General features: G+C 38.4%; 1 protein-coding gene across 8 annotated transcripts in view; it reads right to left on the reverse strand.

The window, feature by feature from the left end:
• The window catches only part of TRAF3 (TNF receptor associated factor 3), a 69,894-nt gene that overhangs the window by 28,294 nt on the left and 24,102 nt on the right, over positions 1 to 17,498 (reverse strand). For all 8 annotated transcript variants that reach the window (XM_071426406.1, XM_071426405.1, XM_071426404.1 and 5 more), the window contains 3 exons: positions 5,887 to 6,143; positions 2,652 to 2,703; positions 316 to 420 (listed from right to left, as the gene is read on the reverse strand). In XM_071426406.1, the coding sequence (XP_071282507.1) occupies positions 316 to 420; positions 2,652 to 2,703; positions 5,887 to 6,128 (399 nt within the window). In that variant the 5' untranslated portion in view covers positions 6,129 to 6,143. The remainder of the gene's footprint in view (positions 1 to 315; positions 421 to 2,651; positions 2,704 to 5,886; positions 6,144 to 17,498) is intronic.

Below are 17,498 nucleotides of genomic sequence, written 5' to 3' on the forward strand. Positions count from 1 at the left end.
TAGAAATCAAATTTCTCACATTTGTCAAGTACACATTAAGATTCTTCACTATTCTATTTCTCTTTCCAGTGCTCATTCGGTTCATACATTTGTATTTCCAAGCTTTAGTGCCAGACAATCACATGATTTTTTATAATTCCTTACAGTTCATAAAAAAGCTGAGTTTTAAAACAATTTAAATCTATTGTAACATTTCTAAATCACATTAACCACCAGTGAAAATAAATTAAGAAACTGGCTGTCATCTTAATTTGTAAGAATTTTTTCATCATTCTTTAACTCAAAAGAAAGCTTATGACTGTTAGATTAACCTACCAGTAATTGACCCAAAGATAGCTGTTCCTTACAGCCCTTGTTTTCATTTCTGCAGTATATCTGAAGGGCAAGTAGTTCTCTCCTGCAACAATTATCTTTAAATACCTGAAAAATCAAAAATAACTTTATTTTAGAAACTGAAAACCACTCAAGGATATGCAAGTCCAAATAAAGTAGAAGCCATGCAGTTCAGCTACAGCAGAGTCATTCAGTTCTAGCTTTATGTGCCAGAAATAAAATCCTGCTATTCTATTTTCCTAGAATGTGCACAACACTGAGGTTCCTCTACTGTGAAGCAGCTCAATGAAAGCATATTTGGACAGATACTCTACTACTATTTCAGCTGTACTGTAAATACAATAAAGGGAAAGGTACAAGAAAGGACCAAATTTCCTTTTTTGCTTGCCAATATTAGGCCTGCACAAGCTAGAACTCTCTCCATTGTTTGGGGAGCTGCTGTATTAGGCACACCACCACAGAACAAAAGAGACTTAAAGCACAGTAGTTTGGAGAGGAAGCATTTCATGGATGGTTGTCCCAAAATTACCAGATGGGATGGCTGGAATACCTACCTGCACTTCAGTGGTAAAATTACAGATATTTTCTAAGGTTTTGGAGGGAAGGAGATTTTTTATTTCACAGATAAGTAGGCTTTAATTATCTCTATTTTAATGTTTATAAGCACTTTCAGTGGTTTTTGTCCATAATAAAACTGGAAGAAGTTAAAAATAGAGAGGTTGGGGCTTGAGTTTTACCCTATAAGGGATAACACAACTGAACTCTCAAGGAGCCAAACTGCAACAGGCAGGAACTAGACAGATACAAGAATTGAAAACCATTACTGCTATTTTAAAATCTAAAACCAGAGATAACCTTCTAATTGTTTTTCAACTGCTTTAATAGCCATTAAGAAATACCTCAAGAAGCAAGCCCAACCTATGACTGCTTTTCTGATAAACAGACTCCTGTGATAATGTGCACACTGCAGCACTCCTGTAATTATGGAATGGTTCTGCATGCTAACACTTAACCAAGAATTATAATCCACCTGCCCACAGTGACTATGAACCTATCCCCAGTATCAGTGAAGAAGGGAACACTGCAATCACTCTCAGCTGATCCCATCTGACACAGGTCACTGATTTCTATTTACTTTTCAGAAGCGTGTGGGAAGTTTAATGAATCAACAAGTCTCATTTAAATAATCAATTGGCTATGCTGCAGTATCTCTTCCAAAGTAATTCATAGGGTCAGTATGCAGAGCTTTGCTGACTGAAGATAAAGGAAGAAGACAACCTTTAAAGTTTTTCAAAGACTATCTAAAAGCATTTCTGTGATTTAGGACTTGAGCATTCTGTGGGAAGAGAGGTGCCCAGTTTCATGGAAAACACTGATTTGCACAGTCAGTCTAACAGGTATTTAGCATACATTGGCCTTCTTGTCCTGTTTTAAAGATACTTGAAGTTTCACAATAAATGTACATATTTATGTATATTGAGAGCCAGAAAGTCAGAGTTAAAAGAACAAATAAATGAGGCATCACGAGTCTGAGCTCCTGAAGAGTCCATCCATGTCAAAACTAAATTACACTGAGCACTGTTCAAAGAACTGTTTTGGATTAAAACAAGAGATATTAACATACCCATCAACCTTTTCTTCAAAATGGTGACAGACAAGTATTCATTTATGTAAGAAAGAGTGCTAGCACAAATAATTTACTGAACACTTTAGCAATAATGTCCAACCACATAAACCATGTACTAAGCCAAGAAATTTTTCTACCTTCAACGTTTCAAAGGCAGCAAAAGTTTTGATGTGAAAAACAGTGAAGAGGGTATCACTGAAATAACTTACACCTATAAAAAAGGATCTTATCCCTTATCATTACTGTAACTCCCCACTGTCCTAATTCCAGTGGGGTTCACTGGACACCACACTGTAAAAGAGAGGAGTGAAACAGCAGCCACTGGTCTAAAGCCAAATCAGTGTTCACCTAGACCTGCCACATCCCTGCATCTACAGGAGATGGAACATTTCTTATCATCCTCTTGATTGATGGGAGGACAAGTGCAACGTGCTGCTGCAGCTCCCAACTATGAATACAAGATGTGACACCTGTCTAGACTTTTTGGGATGAAGCTGATGTGTTTTCTACCACGAGGTTAACAGGAAAAATGAGCCACCTACCTCTATAAAATGCATGGCTTAGGTTTTATGACAAACCTACTTTTCTAGGCAGCTTGTTAGGTTTATGAAATAATTACCACTAACAGTAACACAACTTGTGGATGCCACACAGTTCAGTACTCTTGAATAAGAAATTATTTTAACAATACCTTATCTTTTACTATGCTTTCTTGACACGCTGTACATTTTGGACTAGAAGATCTGAAGACAAAAGAAAAGAAAAAAACTATTTTAGCTCACCTGAATTTTTGTAGTACAAAAATTTCCGTTTATGAGGCACTTCATTTTCATTATTCAATATATTCTAAAACCATTAAAAGTGGATATACTTCATTATAAGGAGAAAATACAACATTATTTCAATAAACTTGAACATTTGAGTTTTCAGTGGAAAGTATCTGGCATTCCCAAAGAAGTAAAATCACCACAATGTCTCCAGACAACTGTAAAGTGGTTTTCAAGTTGGCAAAACTCATTCCTTTTTTTCAGTCTGCACCTGATCCAAAATTGTTGTCATTTCTCAATCTGTGAAAACAGGCATATTGTCTCTTTAATTATTGTTTTTCAAACAATACCTAATGAAAATTTACTTTCTCTGATAGTCAATTATGCATCCTTTTAGGGTAAAAAAGTATTTATGTCCATGTCCTTCAAGTCTGTTCTGGTTTTAGCAACCATTACAGATGCTTGCTGCCTCCTCTATCTGAAATACTGTCTTGTAGCTGTCTTAGTAAACTAATTATTAAACTTGTGACCTTTTGGACAATGGGCAGAATCAGGAGCAGGGCAGGCTGTGACGAGAAACTGGAGTGCAGAAAACCTGAGTTTCTACAGCTGCTTCTGGCTCTGACTGGCCAAGTGCTGTAGTGTAAACCTCTTAGAATCATAGAATGGATTGAGTTGGAAGAGATCAAAGCTCATCTGGCTCCACTGCCCTGCCATGGAGAGGAACACCTTCCACCAGAGCCGGCTGCTTCCTTCGAGGTGGAGTTGCCATCCCTGGACGTGTTTCAAACAGACTGGATGTGTCACTCAATGCCATGGTTTAGTTCAAGTGTTAGGGCTGGGTTGGACTCGATGATCTTGAAGACCCCTTCCACCCTAGTGATTCTGTTCCTTTTTAGCTCCTTTTCGTCACATAAAATGGGAACAGTCAAAATTATCTCCCTTGTAAAGCACCAAGACGAAAAGCACCAGGTAAAAGCTGCGTGAATTCTTCCATGAAGCAACTCACTGACAGGCTGTGGCTGCTAGCAGCAGTGCAAATCGATGTAAAAGGCTGAAAAAGTTCAATTATGTTATATATTCTGTATGGTTATTTCAAATCATCTCACTGGCTTCTGCTCTTCAACCATTTTGTGTCTCATCATATTTCTGGGCATCTGAAGTACCTCGAAGCTTCAATACTTGTAATGCTTTTCATAAGTCAGCGGAAAAAAAAAAGTAATCTAAACTACATCAGGGCATATAGTGTTTAATACAATGTCATGCTTTTCTTGCTCTTACTGAATTCACTCAAGCATCCTACTTGTTTTTTCAAACTACTCTTGCATACTGAGCAGACATCTTTACTGCTCTATCTCCACTAACTCCCAATTCCTTGTCCTCAAACAACCCTGGAACAGAAGTTGCTAGCATACAATTACTGTGTTTGTGTATGCAGCAGCATATCAACACTGAATGAAAAAATTTTGTACCAAATACAGGACCAACATAAACTCATTTTACTCTCAATTTTATGGCATGCTTTTTATTAAAAAAATAAAGAGGAAGGATGTAAATTTTATTTTAATAAAGGATTTGTTTATAACGAGCACGTAAATAAAGTAAAATAACTCAATGGCCTTAAAAGCATGTGTCCTTTCAGTAACAGACTGGTTGGAAAGTCAGGAAGATAAAATTACACATATTCTAGCTACACTGTAATAAGCACATGTGCATATCTCACAGCAGGGAAGTAAAATTGCCCAGACTCTAGCAATGCCAGAATTGTTACTGCTTAGATTGTCAAAGATCTGCTCTGCCAACCCGTTCACATCCAAGCATAGCAGGTGTTTGATTTTTTGCAGTCACTGTTATTAACCTTGTAAGAGTCTTCCAAAAACACATACTGAATAAGAAATAACTGCATTTTTTAAATACCACACCTCATTTCACACTGTGTATCAAAAGTAAAGTTGGTGAGGTTTTTTGTTGTTGTTTTAAATTTGAAATGCTGTAGGCACAAAACCTGCAGGAGTGCATTAGTGAGCTATGGACCCTTGTGTCTGCCCAGTACAGAGATTACTCTTTATCAGGAGACTGAGTATTGTAACAACTTCCATACTCCTTTACCATGCTGCATGTAGCCTTGACTTATATATCTAAGTACTAGATATCAGATTACAGTATTTCCAAGTGACATATACACCAGCATCAAGAGTCAGAGTGGTCACAAAAAGTAAACAGATCACCAAGGTTTCCAAAGTCAAATGCTCTCTCTGATAGTAGTCCAGTATGCAACATTCATCAAGCCAGGTATCTTCTGTATTTCTGCTTTTCCAGTAGTAAATGAACACGTTTGGTGCTTATGTACCCCAGGAGACTGAAGTGTGCTGAGTGGTCTACAAACATTACACAAAGTTTTGAAATCACATTACTGAATACAACCAGCAGTAATGCACCAAAGTTGAGAGGCAAAGAAATCTGCTGTTGCACAGGCACTTAAAACCTAGATAGCCCCTGAATGATTGCACTTTTATTCTTATCTAGACTGGGAAAGATTGCACCTCTCAGCATTCACTTTACATCTCTATCATTCACTCACCTCTTTGCACTGTGGCCCAAACACCTCAGTAACAGAGATGCCAGCCTTTCTGACCCTCCTGCAGTCCACAGGTCGTGCAAGTCCCATAACAAACAGCTGGAAGGGCTACAGGGAAACTGCTCCACAAGCAGGTACATTTATCCAAGGGTCCCATCACCCATTCTGAGGCTGGGTCCACAGCCAGGTTAGGTAGCATCACTCCAAGGAACGTGTACAAGCTCACTTCCTCACAGACAATTTACTGTGTGTATTTGACACCAGATTACCCAAGTCAGAAGTCTTGTGAAAGAGCTACTCCACTTGGCCTCCACAGGGAATGAAATTCTTACCTAACACATTTCTACACAGGATTACACCACCTTAACAACTGTTCCAACAATACCGATGGAAAACCCAGTTGTCTTATTCTGACCAGAGTAGAGCAAAAATGTTTGCACCAGCACACAGATAACAAATACTCAAGCAAGAAACAGTGGAAGGCTCAACACACTCCTAAAGCTGCAATGGTGTTCACAGTAATGTCAGTAGTTCACAACATCTAAAGGTATCAACATGCTCTACCAGAACAAACAACATACCTCAGCAAGGCATTCATGCAGGTTTCACAGAACCTGTGTCCACATTCAGTCTGTTTAGGATTGCATAAGATGAGGTGACATTTTTCACATTTGTACTTATCTTCCACGGCATTCACAAATTTCTCTTTGTAGCCACCTTGCTCTGGAACATAGATGGATGCTGACGGACTGCGGTCAGGATTGGCCCTCTGCTGTACCATTTCTACAGATAAAGGGGGTTCTGACTTCTTACTGGGGTCCATGCTCTAAGATAGTTTCTGTAAATCAAAAGTGAGAAAAACTAAGAAATGAGGATCTCTTTTGCCATTTAAATAAAACAAACAGAGCATATGAGAGATTGCATAAAATCAGAAAGTATCAAGAACAGATCTGTGTCCACACATCACGTGAACATACATTATACATACAATATACATACAATATACATGCATTACTGCCTAAGTATATTTAGCATAGCAAATCTGTAAAATAGTCTACATATTCAAAGGCTCTAGAAAACCTGTTCCTGAAAATGAAGTGTTAATTATGGCCATCAGTCTGGGAATACATAAGGGATTCATTCATATCTTTCTCTCTCTCACTCTGAAAAGTATTTCTTAATGTTGAGGTCCAACCATTAGGGGCAGCAAGAGGTGTGGTGAGGAAGGTGTTCTGGTACAGTACTGCATGTGATCCTGCTCAAATGCTACTACAAAAGCACACAACCACCAGTGTCCTACACAGGGTACCCAGAGCCTGCCCAGCTCCCCTGTCCACTTTTCCTGTCTATGCTTTTGCAATAGCATAGTGTAAGACATGCTGCTTTAAGTCTGCTTCACAACACCACAAAAGGGCTTTACACATTAGACACTTTCCAACCTTTTCATGGCACATCTTCACCTGAAGAGAGCAGCTGAGCAAAGTCTAACTGACAGCAGAGAAGGGCCTATGTAACATGGCCATTTGATTAATTTACCAGGGCTAAGCACAACTGACAGGTAGCTGAGAAAATAATGAATCCAGCTGAAGAGTAAATTACAGTACCTATTATCTTGGACAATCTATCTTCTAGGTCAGCATGCAAAGCATCAGCAGAGCAACAGAGGAATGATATCCCTTAATATTTTAAGTTTTAAAATGTGTTTTCAATAATTTCCTAGCTAATCTCATAGTCAAGCAAGTGTAAGTGCTCTTAGATAGGCTCAGCATAACCAGGAGAAAGCACAGTTTAAGGAAGCAGAATGAAGAAATGAGGTACAGTTCACTTCTCAAAGTATGTCCACAAATGCCACAAAGGGAATCAAATGCAGCACATTCCAAATACACAAACCCTCTTGTACACAGTTTTTGTGGTATCTTACCTTCCCTTGCTAAGCCCAAAACCACACATTTGTAATGAAATATATTTACTTGTAGGTAATTTCTGCATCTGGAATTTTGGTACAGAATTCTCCATGCAAACTAAATGGGTAAGGAATTTTCTTTGATTTCTGATGCCATTATTTACAGAAACAAAAGACAAAATCATTGTGACTCAATGCTGAGACCATTTCACATTTTTACAACACCAGCTGAGCAAGGGTAGAGGTGTCGAGTGAAGAATTCTCACTTCATTGCCCCCTTGCCCAGGGGAAAGCCTTTCTGATCTCCATCAAACCCAGAGAGCCCAAGGAACCCATTCTCTTAACTTGGCACACAGACCCAGTCATTGTGTTTTATTCTAAACCAACAAAACAAACACACAACAAATTAAAAAAAAAAAAGAAAAAAAAGAAAAAACCCAACAGGTTCTATGAACTGAAAAGCTACTATAAATTCTGATCCATAATTTGAATTAATGTTAGTCTATTTCTTCTCTGCTCTTCAAAGACTGCAGAGACCTGTGTCTTGACAGAACAATATGTGAAAGAACCAAAAAGTCTGTGCTGAACTGAAAGTGAGTCACACTTCTCATTAATGAGGAAATTTAGATTATTTCAGACCTTAGCTAGAGTTTCAGCAGCAAGCATAAAAACCCAGGAGGTAATAATGACACTGAAGAGGCAACTCAAGATTGTAACCAGCACAAAAGAAATGAGATTGATGCTGAGAACATGATTCAGACAAGGAAGTTCACAGAAGTGCCATGAATGAGGAAGGACAGTAGCTTACAAAAGTGGTCAAGATTCAAAGACTGCCCAAGGCAAATGTGCTGCTGCTGTACATCAGTGGCTGGACATGGGGAAATGCAGAGCTTAGAACCTGACACTTTTTTCTGTGGTTGTAAGAGAAAAGATTAGCATTGGAAAAAAAGTCCAACTCCTTAAGTATTCAGCCTGCTGAAACTTAGCTACCTAGGGACTTGCTTCCTATGTGTGTGATTGGAAAAGCTTCATTTGGCACTTGCAGTGTAGGAATCTGTAAATGTTTCAGTTCCTTGATTTATAGATACTAATACCTCTTTACCCTCTGCAGCTGTGTATTTTTTTAAATCATATTCAAGACCTCCACTATTCTGTCAATTCTTGAAATCAGAGGCCAACTTCAAGCATGTTGATTTGTAGAACAACACAGAGGACATTGCTTTCCTTAAAATGACAGAAGAAACAAGGCATGACCTGCTTCTAACCCACAAAAGAAATACAGAAAAAGAGGCACTAAAAGAGATGCTGAAAGGAGAATTGTCAAGTCAAGAGAGCACGAAGTTCCTGAACTTCCAAGTCACAGTCCAAAACTACTGAATGTCTGCTTCCCCATTAAGCTTCTTCTGAACAAAAAGAAGCTAAAGATGATTGGAGATGTAAAGTCTTCCAAAAGCATGATTTCTTCAAGGAAATGGAATAATTAGTCACAAGGAGGCAGGCAGGGATGACAGGAGAATATTCAAGACTTAACACAGAGAGCACTGAATGCCAAATGAGCAGCAGGTAAGAGTTTCACTGAGATCCAAAACTGCTCCAGGCTGGACTGTCAGCTGTCAAGAGAGATTTCACACCAGAATAAAGTGCACAGGGTGCCATAGGACTCCACTTTTGGAACTGACATCTTGGATATCTTGTCACAGAAAAGAAGCAGAAAGCACACTGACAAATGAAACATACTATGGGACATGCTTAACAGATTTGTCTGCCTTGGGTTTCGTATTTATTTTATGAAGAAGTATGTCAGACCAGAAAAGCTAAACAAGCTCAGTAATAGAGCAGCCAGACTGGTGAGGAATTCTCTTCCACAATACTCTGAATGCCAGCATTTTCTTGTGCAGCAAAACTGGGAAGCCATTCATGAAGTATTATTATAAAATACAACAGAACATTGAGCCTGCAAGACCACCACAACCTTATTACAATGAATAAGCTGTATTTAATAAGGGGATGGGGAGAAGTGAGGTCTGTCTGTCTGGCTGCAAAGAGCTTTGCCTTCATGCATATTAGTTACATGCTCCTACGCCTGCATGTGGGAACAGTGAACACAAGCACAGAAAATATAAACATTTCAGCTGCCACCCTTTTGGAAACAGCATTCTGTTATGACTTCCATGCCACTACAGGGTAGCAGCTGCAATGGTTTCTCTTCCTTTGCAGGAACCTTTAATAGCAGGACTTGGATTATTCTCCCACAATCATGTTTCAAACTGCCAACAAGAAGCAATTTGAAGTCACAGCTCAGTAAGGTACTCTGTACTTATGGCAGTGAAGTTAACATCCTTCCAGAGCAGGGAGAGGAGCCTAGCTAGGGCATCCAAGATGGGCCTGTTCTGGTGGGGGCCTCTGATTCTTAAAGGCATGGCAAGGTGCCATCCAGCCAAAGACTCTGGTTCTTGTTCAGCAAGCTAAATCTTAATGCCTAATTAATCACCAGCTAGTTCTTACACTCCAGTTTCTTATCTGTGGGAAAAGATTATCACAATAAAAGTATCTGACTTTTAGATGTCTTTTAAAACTGTTAAACCTTGGACAAACACTTTTCAGGACAGATAAGCACATAAAAAAAGAGGCACAGTCAACAAGGTTGGTTCTGTCCACTGCTGCTTTCAGCCACCCCTCCTGCAGCCAGCATATGCCAATATTCACACTTGAATGGACATTGTTGTGGCCATCAGATGGGTGACACTGTGACACTGCTTGCTCCACTCTGGTCACTACTCTTGCTCAATACAAGAGGAATTCAAGCAACTGAGGCTGAACCCCAGCTGATACTTCAAGCTGTATATACTGCAGTGAAGGTCAGAACAATTTGTTGGTGCTTAACTAACACTAATATCAGTACAGAAACCTAGAAACTGGAAGCAAAAGTGAGTTTACCCATGAAGTTGTTCCGAGAATTAGGAAGCACGGGAATTCCCAAACAAAAGGCATTTTGCTCTTTCCTTATTCCAGCAAGAGTGTTATTGTCATTGCCCAAAGAGCAAACATCCTAAAAATCTGCTCTGGTGCTCTGTATAAGAACATATCTTTATGATTTGTTCTTAGGGAATAAAGCCAGTTTGTGACACTGAAATACAATAAAGCATCTATAAAAATTCAAAATAAATTTTGAATCCTAACAAAAACAGAAAAAAAAATTAATTCTTATATAAATCTAAAACACTCCTAAAAAATTTGATTGTACTAGGTACCATGGGATTTGGAACCTAGAAGGCTCTGCATGAAGACAGTTTCAGTATATTGGCAATATGAAGCAAATAAGCTTTTGCCACAGCTTTAAAATGCAAAAAGAGAAAAAAGCTATTAGAAATAAATGTTTTCATTACAGCACCTTGGAAGAGAATAATGCATGACACTGTTTAATTTGGTTATTACTACAGGACAGCAAAGCTTTTTGATCAAATTACAATTTGCACTGAGAACAGGAGTTCCTCAAACAGAACAGCACTGCCTGCACAATATCTAAATTAAGCTCAAAAAGAGAAACCTAAAGTGGGACAAGAAGCTTAAGATCAGAGCAGAAAAGTAACCTTTCCTCTTAAAAAATTTTTGTATCTAAAACATGTAAAAGCGCACAAACTTCAGCATCTCATCCTAACTAGGTCATTTTTTTGGGTAGCCTGGGGTATAATTTTTCAGTCTAGCTTTTAATGAGATAAGGGATTGTGATTGTGCTGTCTCTCCTCTCAGCCTCCCAAAACCACATTGGAACCAACTGGACAGTGTTGCCATGAAAATGAACAGCTATGAGGGGAACAGAAAGAGAAACTTAATGCAGTGTCCCAGTGAGCAAGAGGCCATAAAAGTGCACCCCCATGGTCTATCAGTCAGTCAGTGCACAGACACACACAAACCAGCCAGGAACACCTGCTCCCTCTTGTCCCACCAAGCTTCATGGCCTCAGTCTCCTCCTGAACCATAAAAACAGGGCTGGGCTGGAGATTTAGGGGGTTCTGTTGTTTTATTGCTTTTTTTTGGGTTAGGTTTTGTTTGGGGTTTTTTTGAGGAGGGGGGAATAGGGGTAAAAAAAAGGATGTAGAGCACAGATTAGTAGGAAAACAAACTTCATCGGTTTCACTGCTCTTCACGGAATTTTCTTCCATACTCCACAGGATATCCTCAGAGAGACACATAACCAGGTACCAGGAGAGGGATTTCCAGATCTTCAGTCTTTCCAGCTCACTTGCTTTCTATCATCAAGAATTATTGCTTCAAGTTAGCACACAGAAACCTTTATCTTAAAATTAAATTATTAAAACAATCTGAACTTTGTCTTATATTTCAGCATTTTATAGCTTCTAAGAAATTCCTTGAACATACTGAAAAGAATGTCCATCTTTCTTTCACCATTTTTAGGTAAGTCTTCTGAGTTGGTTCTGTTTCCAAGTGCTATTAAAATATGCAACATGTATTGGCATACTCTGATGTCTTGTTAGAACAGTAATGTAAGCTGAAAGCAGTATATTGGTGACAACATATTATCAGTTTACTCAGAAATATTAAAATAAGGCTGTCAAAAATATTAAAATAAGGCTGCCATGGAAATCTTTACTCTGGAGCTCTCAAGCATGAAGGGGTCCAACTGCAGAGTATCATTCTCACAACATCCACCACACCTCAGCCTGGCCTTCTGGCAAAGCTCCACTGCTGAGTCTGGGCAGGGGCACTGAACAACAGATAAATAAAATGCAAATGGCTTGAATCACTCCAAAGAAAGACTCAGGCCATGACTGAGGCAGCACTGGAGTGGCAGGTTTGAAAGCAGACAATCATCCATCAAATTTGTTTTGTGTGAGGTCAGAGGTCTTGGCACGTCCACTCCTGCTGTTTGCACAAGGGAACTACTGATTTATTTATTTTTACCTCCATGCATTTTTCATGCTGGAAGTGCTATTTACTATTTCTCCAGAGAATATATATAGGACCAACTAACCAGAGGTTTAGGTATTTCCAGGACGTGCTCTGAGAGAATATTCTGAGGAGGGTAAGGAAGGGTTGCTAAGTGACCCACACTGATACAACTTTATATAGGGAGAATGAGACCACTCCTCACCTTCTTTTATATACACACTCAAATACCAAGTCTAATTCCTGTACAGAAATGAAAGCACCATTGATATTTAAAACTTTTTTTTTCTCTGTGCTAAAACAAATAGGCTATTTTAACTACTTTAAACTTTGCCCTATGATTTCATAGGCATGCACCTTCCTTGCTGTGAAGAAGACCTGGAGATCATACATATAGTAGAACAGATGAAGAGCAACAGGCAAAATCAAATATAAGCAAGTAGGCCAAGCATCTGAAAACACAGAGAAGATGTGCACTGAGTATTCTCCACACAGGAAGCTTCTGCCACTTGCAAGCTCTCTAGAGCCACTCATCAGTGCAGTTTCCCAGTGCTGAGCTTGGAAGGCACCTCTGGAGGTCATCCAGCCCAGCCTCCTGCTCAGAGGAGACCATCTTCAAAGTCAGGTCAGGTCCACTGCTGAGTTTTCAAAACTCCCTGGGTGAAGAAACTGCAACCTCTCCCAGCAACTCCTCCCAGCACTTAACATCCCCCTGTCAGGAGTTTTTATTGCAGCAATTATGATGTGATATTCTTAGGCAGCAAAAAGGCCTGTTCTGATACTTGAACTGCTATGATCTCAAGCAATTAAACCATATTTCACCACAATCTCCACAGGCTCTAGCCTGTAGAAATTATTGAACAAATAAGAAAATTATTTTTGGTTTGGAAGGAACAGGCTATTCCTTCTTTTCCTATCTGACCTAGAAAATCAGAAGCGTAATCAAAAGATGCTATCATGATATTCTTGCAAAAGAACAACCATGTGTCACTTTAATCAAAAACGTGTATTTCCCATGTTCTAGTTTGCAAGATGACTGAAGAGCTGAAAATAAAAGGTAAGTTATGTTTTACATTGTTTTATTCTTTTAACTTATCTATTTCCTTGGCTGTATTTCTTTCAAAAACAAGTCTACACAGCCATGTGAAGAGTCTTAGGGGATTAAACAAAACAGCATCCCCATACAAGGGATCTCAATTTATCAAGTCTGCTGGACTGTGCTGTCATGAAAAGAGCTCTAACATATACTCCCTCCTGCTCTGTGTAACAAACTTCTGATTCTAAATAAAGGACAGATTTGGAAAGTAATTACATCAGCTCTAAGAGGTTAGATTACTAATATTTACAAGTAATAACACAGTATTAACATAGTTCAGAATGCCCAAGAAGCCAGGGACTGATACTTAGTAACTATCCAATAATATGCTGAATACAATTAACATTTAGTCAAACACATATTTCACCAGATGAGAGAAAAGAAAAAACCACAACTTTTAAAGGGCTAAAATTTTATCTATTAAAAAGACAGCAGAAAAGGTAAGTCAGTGCAATTAAGGAAAGCTGATTTTTATGTGACACTATGCTCAACTCTTGCTTTTTTGAAAGTTTACAGCATTCCTTTGAATCATGACACATGGGTTGGGAAAACAGCTTTAAGATTCAGCCTCAGGCAGTAGTAAAAATAAAGTGTTTGTATTTTGACTTACACTTGCTATCTACAGCTCTCAGTAATTACTTCCTAATCTCACTGGGCTACCAAAATACAGTATAAAGTCGTCTGAAGTGCAAGAAATCAAAAGCATCTTTTAGAAATCAAAAGACCTCTTAAGCTTTGACAGCCTGGGTCACAAGACAACAGATAAGAGAAATGCTGTCCAAGCTCATGATGAGTATTCTTCTGCATTTCCAATTCAAGTTCCTGTACATTTCCTCTTTTCTTTCATGCACCCCTAGACAAAGCTACTGCATTTCATCTGTGAAGTTAACCCCCAGCTGTGATCTGTATTTCTATACCAGGCTTTTAGTAGAAGCAGATAAAGAACAGGAAAGATCAAAAGATAATCAGATGATCACAGAACAAAGTATACTTTAATCTCTTCCTCTGCCTGTTTAGGGGAAGTCCATGATTGAGATACATATGACAGTCCTATGTGGGGGAAGTGGCTGAACACTGTGAATTTTTGATTTTTTTAACTTCTGGCTCTGTTTACAAAGGAAGCATTTTATCTTCTGCAAAACAAATATACTCAGATAAAATATTCCCAGAAACCACGCCATGAAAATCATATTTGGAATTAAAGGTAGTTTCATCTTTCAAAATGGTTTTACATGTGCTTTGAAGAGAGAACTAGGAAAAACCAGCTTATATTTGCATTTGAAGTACTCTGTTTTTATGGAAAGCTATTTCCATCAGTCCAGATTTCCTCCAATTCCTTTTTTACAGCAGGTCTAACGCTTCCTTTACTTTTGCTGCACAGCACACAAGTGTTTGGCCCACATGATACAAGTGTCAGATCACAGACACCCAAAAGCCCAGCTGCTCACTAGGATTCCCACTTCTGCCTGCTGTGACTGGGCAACAACAAACCCCAGCAAGGACCAACAAGGGTAAAGGCAAACAGCATGTCCCAGTTATTCTCAGCCTGGCATGCAGTCCTAGAAAATGATGGCTCATCCTCTAGTGACCTAGTCTAGTCCCCTTTTCCTCCCAAGTTGTGCCTTCAAGGAAAATCTGCTGCATGAATAATCAGTAACAAGTTGCTTATCAATTATAGCAACTTAAGACAAAGTCTCTTCATCTCTGAAATCACCAAGTAGCGATCAAAAAATTATTGCAGTATTTTTGTCAACCTTTTCTTTGTTCTTGAACCAAGACCTATTGATCAATGCTATTCTTTTACTTTCTGTTAATCAAAGAGATCCTCGGCTTCAAATCTAACAAAATTTCAAGTCTATCAGAACAGCAGAAGATATTCCTCAAATCAGAGTCTACCTATTTACACTGCTCTCTGCCAAGTCCATGAAGAATATCTGACAAAGTGCATCTGCGCTGTCTCTTCATGAATCCAGCCTTGAAATCTCAGTAGAGAAAAAAAAAAAAAAGAGAGGTAGTACCTCATCTTCTACAATTCGAAGTATGTGAAGGCAAAGGTGTCAGAGACCAGCAAATAAAAAGAAAAAAACCCAAAGCACTTCAAGAAGCTTATTATGAATAATTACTGCAAAACTGCCTTCTCAAGAATACCTACAAAATACAACTTAATTAATTTTAAAATGCAGCTCATCTTTAAGAAAAATAGTCCTCCCAGGAAATTCTGAACACAGCAGAGTTTAGAGGAATCTGGTAAATGAAGAGAATGCAACTTCAAGTATGGCTCGGCACTTTTTGAACTCAACACTGAAATGAAGTGCTGTGCAAATAGACATGACCATACCAGAAAACTCAAAACCACAGTCTCTCACTTCCACATGAAGTTTGTTCCACTCTAACTAAATTTTCTAAGCCTTCATCCAAAATGCAAAAAAAACTATCTAACCTGTCTTTCATGGAAATTAACTCACTCTCATAAAACATCTCCTGCTCTTCCATTTTATCCCAGTGAACACAGTGTACTATGAACTCAGCTAAGAAAGAAATATTGCCCCAAATACTAATCAAACTCTAGAAATTAACACAGCATGTGACATCATCAGACTATTTTACTGAACACTAAACTGCATGGAAGATATTTATTCATAAACAGAATTCAACCTCTCACTAATCCTGAGTGAAATTTCCCACCATTTGAGATGATGTCTTCAGCTGTGTCTGAATCCATTGCTTCTTAATCAAGAAGGAAAAGGGAAAAAAAGAGAATAACAGTAACTCTCTTTTCATTTGCCTATATTTTATTATTTATCAGAATGTGAGGGGAAAAAAACCATCGTCCACTTATTTAATGAAGTGATAGCAGGTTTAACTTCAGTGATTTCACTGTCTACACTGTACAATTCTGGAAGATGGAAAAAAAAACATTAAAAAAATTTAAAACCCTCTGAACAACTTGTGCTAGAACTTCTAGTTATACTAGAAATTTCAGTTTCTATAGCTCTAGTAAAAAAGTATTATTGAACTTGAGTTTTCAGGAGAAAGTCGCAGACTCTTTACCCAGACTTGTCATAGTATTCATAATCCCAACTTCACATTCACTGCTTTCTAAAGCATTTCTTACCTTTATTAAGATGCTCATGGAGAAAGCTGTGTTTTCCCTAACTGAAAATTTAGATTCACAAAGCATGTTTCCCAGCAATGTAAGAAAGGAAGGAGCATGTTGCTTCCTCCTGCAGTAAACACAGACTTTAGGAATGTGTTACTGGAAGCCAAATGCATGTAAGACACAAATGCCTGCTGGTGTATGACAGTGCTCATTATTCCAGCTGGAAAGTGTCATTAAAAGACTCTTTTACCTGGAACCTGCATGCAATTTCCTCATTTCTCTCACAGTTTCCCCTAGTTTCTACCTCTTCTTTGTGATTACTTTGCCAGGTAACAAACTATGGTATTATTTTGACTTGCTAACCTTAAATATTTTATTTGCTGCCTGCAGGTTTACAACAACTGCAATTCTGGAGGTTTCAGATCAATAGATGTCATTGACATCTTGAGACCAAGGCACCTCTACAGCCCTGGGTCAGACAGGACACTACTAAGGACCAAAAAACCCCAAGTCCCTTTGAAGGTTTCCCTTGTACTGAATTAAGAAAATTAACAAAAACCAATGAGGATGTTATCCTTCTACAACATACTTAGTATGGAGGTTGTAAAAGTAACTTAAAAATTTTTCTGACTGAACTTCACATTATTACCCAGAACCAAGTGTTTATCCCTGTTACACAGCCAAAAAAGTTTAACACAAGCCATAGCAACCTTTCAAAGAAACTTCTGATAAAATGGTACAGTACTGCTGCTGCTTCAGAAACACATTAAAACTGGTGCATTCCACACCATCCACAAGGCCTTAAAGAGATGTGTCTTCAGATTTGGAATACAAAGTTGACAGTTTTAGCTGAAAATTCTTTTTGCGTGCTTATCACCTGAGGGCTTCTTTAGTTAATATTAATGAAATCATGTTCACTTCTACCAAATAAATACTTAATAAAGCAATTCTGTTTAACGTATTAATGGCAATCTAACCTTTAAATATGCACTTTTATTTTTCAAAATTCAAACCTGAAAGCCTCCAGGTGTTACTCTAGAAACTAAATGAGAATACTCAGATTCCTTGGAAAATTTATGCTTATAAAGAATTATCTGCTTGTTATGAAGATTCACACAGGCACAGTTTAGATATGCAGAATGGAAAGAATAATTTACAAATGGAGCAAGTGCCAGATTTAAAAGTA

Source organism: Agelaius tricolor, unplaced genomic scaffold, assembly GCF_023055355.1.
Source record: "Agelaius tricolor isolate 1412-34295 unplaced genomic scaffold, bAgeTri1.0.p SCAF_5, whole genome shotgun sequence".
Classification (NCBI taxonomy): Eukaryota; Metazoa; Chordata; class Aves; order Passeriformes; family Icteridae; genus Agelaius; species Agelaius tricolor.